The sequence below is a fragment of the Pan troglodytes genome, chromosome 14, assembly GCF_028858775.2.
Source record: "Pan troglodytes isolate AG18354 chromosome 14, NHGRI_mPanTro3-v2.0_pri, whole genome shotgun sequence".
Classification (NCBI taxonomy): domain Eukaryota; kingdom Metazoa; phylum Chordata; class Mammalia; order Primates; family Hominidae; genus Pan; species Pan troglodytes.
The window spans coordinates 9,119,488-9,131,121 of NC_072412.2; the positions used below are offsets into that span (position 1 = coordinate 9,119,488).

The 11,634-nt window shown below is 45.5% G+C and overlaps 1 protein-coding gene across 1 annotated transcript; it reads right to left on the reverse strand.

Moving 5' to 3' along the window:
• Positions 1-5,047: 5,047 nt before the first annotated feature.
• On the reverse strand, positions 5,048-8,693 carry LOC129136889 (ankyrin repeat domain-containing protein SOWAHC-like). Its single transcript, XM_063792650.1, has 2 exons — positions 8,590-8,693; positions 5,048-5,940 (listed from the first exon to the last, which is right to left on the reverse strand). The coding sequence occupies exons 1-2, from the start codon at positions 8,691-8,693 to the stop codon at positions 5,151-5,153; spliced, it is 894 nt and encodes a 297-aa protein (XP_063648720.1). The 3' UTR covers positions 5,048-5,150.
• Between the last annotated feature and the right edge of the window lie 2,941 nt (positions 8,694-11,634).

Here is an 11,634-nt window from a genome sequence, read left to right on the forward strand (position 1 = left end):
CTGGAGTGCAATGGTGCAATCTCGGCTCACCACAACCTCCGCCTCCTGGGTTCAAGGGACTCTCCTGCTTCAGCATTCTGAGTAAATGGAATTACAGGTGCCTGCCACCACACTCAGCTAATTTTTTGTATTTTTAATAGAGACGGGTTTCACCATGTTGGCCAGGCTGGTCTTGAACCCCTGACCTCAGATGATCCACCCACCTCAGATGATAATCCCGCCAAGTGCTGAGATTACAGGTGTGAGCCACCATGCCCGGCATTATCCTCAAAAAAGAATTTATCAAAAATGTGTGTGTGTGTGTGTGTGTGTGTGTTTTAAGTAGAGTAACACTATATTAAAATGCCACTATAGATGTTCTAACAAAAAACCTCAATTTAACAAATGTATGTGGGGAGAGGGAGAGAGAGAGGGAGAGAGAGAGGGAGAGAGGGAGGGAGAGAGAAGGAGGGAGGGAGAGAGAGAGGGAGAGAGAGAGGGAGAGACGGAGGGAGAGAGAAGGAGGGGGGCAGAGAGAGAGAGAGAAGAGAGAGAGAGATATCTCTTGTGTCTCTACCTTTTTGGATGATGACCCCAGTCCTAACAGATTAGGGCCTTACCCTTTTGCCCGTATTTAACCTTTACCTTCTTAAAAGCTCCTTCTCCAAATACAGTCACACTGGGAGATAGGGCTTCAGGTTAGGAATTCTGGGGGGACATAATTCTCTCCAGAACAGACACTAATATCATGAGTGCTCAGATTGCTAGTGAATGTGTTCTTGTTACAATTATTTTTGCTTTGCAGTTTTAGATAATGAATACTTGGATAATAAATACCCACTGTAATCTAATTTTTTCAACACTTCTTACTTGCATGGATTCTAAACAGGAGTCCAATGTAATTCTTATGTCTGTTTCTCTGTAGACACTGTGTTTCTTCCTCTGCCTTATTTTAATCTTTTATCTTTGTTACAGGTTTTCTACAGTTTGAATATGATATTCCTAGGTATATTTTTAAAATATTCATCCTGCTTGGTGTTCTCTGAGCTTTTTGGATTTGTAATTTGGTGTCTGTCATTAATTTGTGTTTTTTTCCTAGTTAAAAAAATGAACTTTATAGATTTTACATTCTCAACTTTCACTTATTTTCAAAATGAGAGACAAGACACCTAAACTCCAAGATTTCAGTCCTGAATGCAATAGTACCAGATTTTCAAGTTACATAAGTGAACTGCATAAACACCACTAGTATCAAGTGTACCCTATAAGAAACACATGGACATACTTGCGTTGTTTAACCACACGGTGTCATATCAATAAACATCAAAGTATCTGACACATATTTGTCCATTAAAGGTAAACACAACTCTGAGTATCAAATTAAATTAACCATTTGCCTTTTATAATCTAAATCAGAAATTGAAAAACAGGAAGAATGTAGAGGTAAGTGGCTGAAAATGCTCTGCTTACTGCACACAAGCACATCATGACAAAGAATGCTAGAAGTAGCTTTCCTCAGAAGTAATAATTGAACATTTAAAATATTATTTTCTCAGAAAAGTTAAAGCTTTTAGTGTAAAAAGCATGGTAAATGACATTTTAACTTAATAGTTAACTATATAGCAAATTATAGATTTCAAGCAATTAGTTACCCACATTTCACCAGAACCTTCAGTGAAAGTGTCTACTCTCAACATTGACCAGACCCTTCCTGTTCTGAAGTGTCTACTCTTTAGAGTTGCTTCAGCTTTACATATCTGTAAAACCTAAGATTACTCAATGAGAAGTTACAGCTTATTCTGTACTAGATACAGAAAATACATATAGATTTAGAACAAATGGATGTTTTTCAACTTAAAAAAAGTATTTTTATTTACACAATGTTAGATTGTTTTTCACCTATGTGTATACATAACAGTGTTTCCCAAATTCACAGGGTCCACTTCCATAATTCTAAAGCAAAAATAGAGGCACGCAAATGGATAATAATTCATAGCTTTATGCCTTTTTTTTAAAACATATCTTTAAAGAAATTCAGTTGCCATTTAGACAAAGATGTGATGAACCTGTAACAAATTTCTATGACTTGGAAAATTAAAGGTCTAAAAATCCTGAATGTTGTAACACTGGGCAGTTTGCAATCTGTGCATGGGTTCACTCACCCTATGGTCCGTGAACTCCCTTATCCTGCAAGCTGTAGGTAGTTTCAGCAAATATGAGACTCAATAAGACTAAGGAAGGGCTTGTTTAAATTAGTTCCCCTCACAGTTGATTCTAATCTTGCAATGAACAGATTTAATGTACTAGTGAGTTAAATTTTAAAGTAATTATAAAGCCATTTACTCTATCATAAATGAATGAAATGTAAGAATCACACTTGAAACAAGTCTTTCATTTTAATGAATGGTATCTTTCATTTATATACAAAGGAATTCACTTGCCAGCAGCATTTAAATATAGAAATAGTCTCGTCTTTTCTCTAGTGCCTTTTATAAAGCAGTGCCATTTCTAACTAGGTGTATTTGTTTCCCAGCTATTCAGTAACTACACTATAGGTATCTAATAGACTCAAGAAAAGATTGGAAAATTGAGAAGATTTAGCATTTTAAACATTTGAAAAATGTTGCTACAAAGCATCGATTATGAATGCATTAGTAAAATAAATTGACACCTTATGTGAGAATCATTAAGTTGGTTTAATTATATCCCACAAGTATGGGCTCACTAATATTTATAACAATTTATGCTAATTAAACCAGAAAGTTTCTGTAGGTAATTCAGCTCTGAGCACCATTTAATAAGGTTATGCCAAATAGAACCAATGGTTATGTAATACCCAGAATATAAACCTCAGCAAATTCAAACTTTTGGAATGGCAACACAAGTGAGAATGAGAGGCAATATTTCATTTCAAAGTACCATAGGCTGCTTAGAGTGTTCTTTTCTTTTAAAAATTTGTGTGGTTGTTAGTAATGTGCCTTAACACTGGTCCTCCTTGACAGCGGTGTTAGAGATGGTTAGGTAGAACCTATATTACGGAAGTCAGCGTTGCCCATTTCTTTAGTTCAGTGATTAAAATTGAAATTGCTTTTACAAAACAATTGAACTGCTGCTTACAATATAAATAGAATACCAACAGGTTTCCTGTTGTATTCACATTCTTCTCTAATTAGTATTTTTGCATTTCCACTCTGACCTGACCTTCAGTAGTTCCTTTATTTTTATTTTCAAGCATTTTTATGAGTATATAATAGGCATATATATTTATGGGGTTCATGAGATATTTTGATACAGGCAATGCAACATGAACTAATCACATCATGGAGAGTGGGTATCCATCCCTTTAAGCATGTATCTTTTGTGTTACAATCCAATTAGATTCTTTTAGTTATTTTAAAATGTACAATTATTGACTAGAGTCCCCCTCTTGTGCTATCAAACAGTATGTCTTATTCATTCCTTCTGCCTGTTTTTGTACCCATTACCCGTGCCCTGTGTCCCCCACCAGCCCCCTAGTACTTAGTATGTCCATGAACTTAATTGTTTTGATTTTTAGATCCCACAAATAAGTGAGAACATGCAATGTCTGCCTTTCCATGCTTGGCTTATTTCCCTTAACATAATGATATCCAGTTCCTTCCATCTTGTTGCAAATGATTGAATCTCATTCTTTTTTAGGGCTGAATAATACTCCACTCTGTGTATCTACCACATTTTCTTTAATACATTAATCTGTTGATGGACACTTAGGTTGCTTCCAAATCTTAGCTATTGTCAACAGTGGTGCAACCAACATGGGAGTGCAGATAATTTCTTCGATATACTCATTTCTTATTTTGGGGGTATATATCCAACAGTGGGATTGCTGGATCATGTGGCACCTCTATTTTCAGTGTTTAGAGGAACCTCCAAACTGTTCTCCACCGTGGCTGTACCAGTAGTACCTTAAAATGCAAATGCAATTGGTAAAAGAACAAGACAGCATGTAGTACTTGCACTTACAAATACTACCAGTTTTGTACAAATTTGCATTTTTTTTGTCCTTGAAAGAGTAACCACTTAATAAAGCAGATAATTAAAAGCGCAATGTTCCTTCCTTTGCATGGCATGCAGGAATGGTGAAAGCAAAGAAACAGTCATCCCTTCTCTTCCCCCCACTTCTGGTCTCCGGAAATAGGAACGCCAGGTCAGACAGGTGGAGGAGGGAAATGGGGCACAGGTCAAAGTATGATGAATCTCTTAAAAAGAAATCCGGCCAGGCGCAGTGGCTCATGCCTCTAATCCCAGCACTTTGGCAGGCCGAGGCGGGCGGATCACGAGGTCAGGAATAGAGACCATCCTGGAGAACACGGTGACACCCTGTCTCTACTAAAAATACAAAAAAATTAGCCGTGTGTGGTGTCGGACGCCTGTAGTCCCAGCTACTGGGAGGCTGGGGCTGGAGAATGGCATAAACCCGAGGGGAGGAGCTTGCAGTGAGCGGAGATGGCGCCACTGCATTCCAGCCTGGGTGACAGAGCGAGACTCCTTCCCCCCACCGCCAAAAAAAAAAAAAAAAAAAAAAAAAAACAACAAAAACAAAGAAACAAACAAACAAAAAAAACACTTTCCCCGGAATGCTAGCCTGATGGGAACTCCACCCCATCCATTCCAACCTAGTAAGGATAGTTTAGTTTGTCTTTTCTGGTCTCACTTCCTGACGTCTAATGTTCTTTTTTTGTTTCTGTTATTAAATTTCAGAAGACAAACCTTAGCATTTTCTAAAAGAAATTATTTTTTACCTAAATACATTGGACTTTGGTCTTAATTTGAAGGAATAGGATAAGTGGCCTTTAAGAGAGTGTTCCTACTCCTTCTCTTCCAGTGGTTGCTCTGGGTCCCTGAAAGAGGGTGTGATGTGAACCATCTGGGTTGTGAAGTGGATTTTGTTGAGCCTGTGTTTTTTAAGTCCATTAGTCCTGCCCGAGGCTGTGCGCCCTGGAATCCTTGGCTTCACGTCTGGACCACCTTCAGCCAAGTGGTGATGGTGGAGAGGGTCCACCCATCTTCCAGGACGTGTCAGAGTTTGTAGGTGGTGAGATGGAGGGGGCAGCTTTTAAATCTTCCAGTACCCACCCCCGCTGCTGGCGGTGCTCTCCCCATCGTCCTTGTCCAGGACTCCCATCAGGGTCTCAATCTCTTCTGTGATGCTCTGACTCACATGCTGGGAGGCCCTTTTCCCAATGTAGTCCCTGATATCCACATCGGCGTCCTATGTCCCCACTAGCAGCTTCACCATCTCCAAGGTACATGGCTGCCAAGTGCAGGGTGGTGTAGCTCTGGCCTTGCTGTTCCCAGGCAGCAGAGGCTCGTTGGGGAAGTTGACCAGCATGGCCAGAAGCTCCAGCCTGCAGTGCTAGGTGCCTGCGCAGGCAGGTGAGGCTGTGATGAAGCCCAGAGTGGCCAGCAGGCCGGCTGGCACGGCGGCAACCCCCTAAGCTGTCCACTCCCCATCGGAGGCCGAGAGCAGCCAGCCGTGCTTCCTGGTCCAGCTCACCCAGCCCCACAGCTCTCCTCCGTGGACGGGAAAGCCAGCCCTGCGCCGCCAGAGTCACTCGCCTCTGCCGTGTCCTCGGAGGAGGAGCTCCCAGGCTGCTGCCTCCAGGACACAGGTTCCTCTTCAAGGGCAGGGCACTGCGCCTTCCCAGGTCGCTCAAGTTCTGGCGGAATGGCCTCGGGGCGGTAGCCCCCCAGGAGCTGCCCCTGTCCGCCTCCTGGCAACCGTGGGGCGGGGGCTCCAGGTCCTCGCTGGTCTGAGGTCCCGCATCTGGGGTAGGGGCTGGTGGAGCCGGCGAGCTCTTCCTGCGTCTCCGCCGCTCAGGGCGGCCCGTGCAGGGGCTGGGCTCCCCCTTGCCCAGCTCGGCCCTGCCTGTGGAGCACTTCGGGGACCTCTGTTTCAGGGAGGGGATGGTGAATGCTGCGCTCCGCGTTCACGTGGACGCGGGACAGGTACCAGGGGCGCGGCCTCAGGCGGAGGACCCGCCAGAACCTCTTCCTGAGACGCAGGTACTGGGCGCCATCGGCGGGGTCCGTGCAGTGGCCACAGCGTTCACCCGGAGATACATTTAAACAGTTTTATTCTCCTGTTTTTTATTTTTTCATTCCAGAAACCATTACTACTATGCAACGAAGTAAAAATATCTAGTTTAAATAATAATTTGATACGGTCAGGTGGGGATGAGTGCACACGTGTGTGTACACACACACACAGGCCCTAAATGGGATATTTTGGCGGAGCAGAGGGATAAGGCTTTTATTTCGTTGGTGTGTTGAGTTAGAATCGCCCTTCTCACAATTAAATAATTTAAATCAGGAGTTTTATTAAAGCTAATTTGTACAACTAGGCAACATCTTTTCTCCTTATATTTATACACATATACACATCTCTAATATTTGCATTTATTACTTCATCTAAAAGAGCCTGGAAAAAGGGTCCTAGGTCTTGGCTAGTTAAGGTAAAAATCTATATTTTAAGGTAATAAAAACGTTTGCTATGGACAGAGACCTGCAGACACTGTGGGTGAAGCTGATTCATGTTCCATTGAAGGAAATGACATGGGGTTTTCTAAGGGAAAGCCCAGCATTCTGCAAGGAGAGGGGAGGTCCCAGGGGGGAATTGGAGTCAGCATTAGGATCTAAGTGTCACAGGGGAGTGTGTTCCCAAAAAAGACTGTGACTGTTTCTGTGTGCATCCTGAACTGGTTACCATGAGTGTGTGTGTGTGTGTGTGTGTGTGTGTGTGTGTGTGTGTGAATTAAAAGAGGAGTTACATGCTGGGGTATTCCTGGTATCTCAACTGGCATCTCAGCTGCTGGTGATGATGGCTATACATTTTCCTCAGTATTCAATGTGCGCATTTTGAGTTAACACTCCACCCATTGGCTGAGGCAGGTGGATCATCTGAGGTGAAGAGTTCGAGACCAGCCTGGCCAATATGTGAAACTCTGTCTCTACTAAAAATACAAAAATTAGCCAGGCATGGTTGCAGCACCTGTAATCCCAGCTACTCGGGAGGCTAAGACAGGAGAATTGCTTGAATCCAGGAGACAGAATTTGCAGTGAGCTGAGATGGACCACTGCACTCCAGCTTGGGCAGCAGAGTGAGACTTGGTCTCAAAAAAAAAAAGTTATTGTGACATGCTGTACACATGCTGTGCACATTCACAAATTCAGTGTCTCCCAGAAGTCTGAGATTCTTTCTTTCTTTCTTTTTTTGTTTTTTTGAGAACGAATTTCACTCTTGTTGCCCAGGCTGGAGTGCAATGGTGTGATCTCGGCTAACTACAACCCTTCCTGGGTTCAAGCGATTCTCCTGCCTCAGCCCAAGTAGCTCCTGCCTCCCAAGTAGCTGGGATTACAGGCATGTGCCACCATGCGCAGCTAATTTTTTATTTTTAGTAGAGTTGGGGTTTCTCCACGTTGATCAGGCTCGTCTCGAACTCCTGACATCAGGTGATCCACCCGCCTTGGCCTCTCGAAGTGCTGGTATTACAGCCATGAGCCACCATGCCCAGCCAGAAAGTTTTAAGGCTATGATTATTAGACCATCATACACACAAAAAGTACTTAAAAAGTCTCAGGAATGTAGTCCCTCATTGGCCTGGTATGACAAAGATAAAAAGAAGTTGGTCGTGAAAATTTCTGAATGTGGTTTAGGAGAAGGAACCCCAGTAAGATTCAGAGACAACCTAGAAAATTGAAAGACAATTTTACTACCCAAATCACCCTTCTATAAAAAATAATAGAAGATGTCAAATATGAAAATAAAACTGTCCTCTGGGCCCTCAATTTTCCGTGTTATTGGGAAGGCAGACAGCTACTCAGCAGTTATATCCCATAAGAATGGATAACACTAAAACAACTGACAGCATCAAGTATTGGTTAGAAAGTGGAACTGATTCTCTCAAACATTTTCATTGTAGTTTAAGATGGCACAACCACTTAGGAAAATGTCTCCCTATTTCATACAATGCCAAATGTATACTTATTTTATAACCCAGAAAATCCACTCTTATGTACTTAAACTCAAGAAAAGTGAAAATATTATTACAGAAAAATGTGTATATCTGATTTGTTCGTAGCAGGTTTATTCATGATAGCCTCAAATCAGAAACTGCTTTTGTGTCTATCAATAGTGGAGTGGATTATAAACAAAACAAGCAAAGGCCTCAAACCTGTGGTATAGTCATAAAATTGAGTATTACAAAATAAAGTTAATGAATAATCAATAGGAACAAAATGATGTCACAAGCATGTTTAGTGAATGAACATAAAAATTATATAATTTATAGTTTCACTTATGTAAATGGTGAAAACAGACAAAACTATCCTTTTGTGGAAAGAATCAAAACCATGGAAGCCTCTGTGTTCAAATATTGAATGGAAATGGGCATGAGAAAACGTGTTTCTGCCAGATCTTCTATATGCCTGAGGTACATTCACTCGATGTATTTTGCATATACTATTTTTGCAAATAAAACTGAGATAGACACAAAATAACTCAAGAGAAAATAGCTAGAAATAGGTAGAGTTGGGATAGAAGCCTTGGAAGCTCCCCCCTACCTTGCTCACCTGGCACAGGCCGAGGAAGCCCTGGGACAATGCTGTGAGCGATCTGAGGGCCATCCAGGGGAGCCTCGCCAGCCCATGCTGGTGCCCGAGCTGCCCGCCGCCATCTGAATATGTTGCAAAGACAGTGCTGGCCTGGCAACTGGTGATGCTCCATGCCCCACCCCGACCCTCACTTCTACCCAAGTAGTGGCAACCCCAGAGACAGATGCTTGGGCGGCAACGGCTAAGTCTGGTAGTTGGCCAGGCGGCCAAAGGACGGGAACTGGCCGTTCACCCCATCCCAGTTTCCACGGAGAACTCAACCACCATGGCCCCTGAGCGGACCCTCAGGCCTGGGCTGTGCTCTGTGCCTGCAAACCTGACGCCTTCCAGGGGAGCTCCGCCTTCCCACGCCAGCGCCTCAGCTGCTGCAGAAAACTGCAAAACTGCAAGTTGCACACAGGCAGAGATGACGGAGCAACCCCTGACCCTCCGTGCCACTCACCCTACCCGCACACACACCTGCCACGCGGACCCTGAGGCCAGTGTCTGGGCGCCCAAGTCAGGCAGTCCGCACAGCAGTGGCACCAGGGTGAAAACCTGCTGCTCAATACCATCCCAGTTACCACGAAGAGCCAGCCCTGGTGGCCCCTGAGTTCTTGGAGGAGGCCAAGTCACAGCAACCCCTCAAGTGGGCGGGCGATGCACTTGACCCTGAGGACATCAGGTACCAGGCCCGCCAGCTGACGCCGGCATCGGAGCCGCAGCTGCAGTCCAGACGTGGTGCACCGGCAGTAAGTGACTGGACACCCCAGACCAGGCCCGCCCCCCAGTAGCGTGGATCTTGAGGCCAGACCCCCAGGCGGCAAAATCAGCGATGGGCCCCGCCAGCAGCCGCTCAGTTTCATCCATGTGGATACAGAGTGCCCAGCTCCCGGGCCCAGGATCCAGAGAGATGCCCAAGAGGAGCGGAACTTGAGGCCAGGTGGGCTGTGCGCTCTGCGACCCTGAGGCCATCCAAGGGAAGCTCCGCTGTCCCACGCCAGTGCCAGATCTGCCGCTGCAAACTGCGCGTGGGGCACTGGCAGCAGTGAGGGCTGGTGGGGGAAGGAGCAGCCCCTGACTCTCCCTCCATGCCTCTCCAGCTACCTGACACTAGCCACACAGACTCCAGGGCCAGAGCCTCAGCGTGAAGCCGGGCCATCTGCGAAGCCACCCAGGTGGCCGCGGAGTGCCCTTGCCAGCACCCTATCTCCCTTCCGAGGAGGAGTGGGGCGGGCTGCAAGGCCAGACAGGCCCTCCTTCTCAGGCCGGGCTGGCGGCGCTCCTGCGATCCTGGGGCCGCCCGGGCGATCCCAAGAGGACCTGCGAGCCCATCGGCGCCCGCCCAGAGCTGCAGCCCCACCTGCCGGCGCACGCTGCCGGGGAGCGGCTTCCAGGAGCCGGGCAGCAACCGCGGTGCAGGCGCGCGCCCAACGGCTTTGCGAGGCTCACTCGGTCTGAGAGGTCGGAGGCTGCGAGTGTCGCTGCTGAAGGCTGTGGTGGACCCAGCTGGATCACGGACTGTGGAGTAGATCACAGATTTGGGATCGCGGATTGGGGGTTGATCGAGGATTTGGGGTTGGTTCAGGGATTTGGGGTTGGATAGGGGATTTGGGGCTGGGTCGGCCGGGGTCGGGGGATGGGGTGGGTGAAAAGGTGACAGGGAGCTGCCCCCGCTCAAGAGCCGGAGGTTGGGGGTCTGAGAAGTCACCACTATGAAGTTATTCGGCTTCGGGAGCCGCAGGGGCCAGACGGCCCACGGCTCCATAGAACATGTCTACACGGGTTCCGGATACCGAATCCGGGACTCCGAACTGCAGAAGATCCACAGGGCAGCTGTCAAGGGCGACGCCGCGGGGGTGGAGCGCTGCCTGGCGCACAGGAGCGGAGACCTGGACGCCCTGGACAAGCAGCACAGGTAGCGGGGGCTCAGCCCGGGGTAGGAGGGGGTCCCCAGGCCCGGCTTCCCCGCAGCCCCTGGGATGGGGCCTTTCAGGGCTCCGGGCACCCTCAGAGCGGCGGAGCCAAACGGACTCTCGGCTGTTTTCCATCCCTCATAATTCCATGGCTGGAGCAGTTGGAGAATTTGAGTGATTTAACTCACAAAGTTAAGCGTACACAGTGTTGTTATTTTTAACGTACACGTTGAAAACATGGTTTATATACATTATAGGAGGTGCCTAATGAGAGAACTCGTTCCCCTATCAAAAATACCGTGAGTTATTTCAGTAGGCAAAAAGTTCTCAGATAAGAGAGCTTACTTGAAAAATATTTACTATATTTTATATATATATAAATATATATATATGTATTCTCAGATGAAAAGTATGTTTTCATTTTATAGGGAATTCATTATATTCGTTTGTTTTTGTTTTTGAGTTGGAGTCTTGCTTCTTTGCCCAGGCTGGTGTCCAATGGCACAATCTTGGCTCACTGCAACCTCTGCCTGCCGGGTTCAAGCAATTCTCCTACCTCAGCCTCCCAAGTAGCTTGGATTACAGGCAGGTGCCAGCGTGCCTGGCTAATTTTTGTATATTTAGTAGAGAGGGGGTTTCACCACGTTGACCAGGCAGGTCTCAAACTCCTGACCTCAAGTGATCTGCCCGCCTCTGCCTCCCAAAGTGCTGGGATTACAGGCGTGAGCCACCGCGCCCGGCCTATGTTGTTTATTATATATCATAAGTTATATATATATATATATATATATATATATATATATATATTACTGATACGTATACATATATACCAGATATAATATGTCATATATATCAGTTATATATACACATTAGATGTAAAGTACATTTTCATTTGACAGGGAATTCTTTCAAATCAAATCATCAAACACTCTAAAATTGGGCAAAGTACACTTTTCCAGATCTGCAAGTTACTTGTGTACATAGGAAAAAGGCCTTCGCATTTCTGGTATAAGAATTTAAATTAAAAGAGGAATGAAACAGTTTTCTATCCACAATATTTGTGAGGATGTTTTATACTCCTGCTTAAAGTTTAAGTTGCTGATTACTT

Coding starts and splice junctions, on each gene's coding strand:
- LOC129136889 (XM_063792650.1), bottom strand. CDS start 8,693: ATGGCGGCGGGCAGCTCGGGCACCAGCATGGGCTGGCGAGGCTCCCCT. Junction 5,941..8,589: donor GCTTCCTCGGCCTGTGCCAG/GTGAGCAAGGTA, acceptor GTGAACGCGGAG/CGCAGCATTCACCATCCCCT.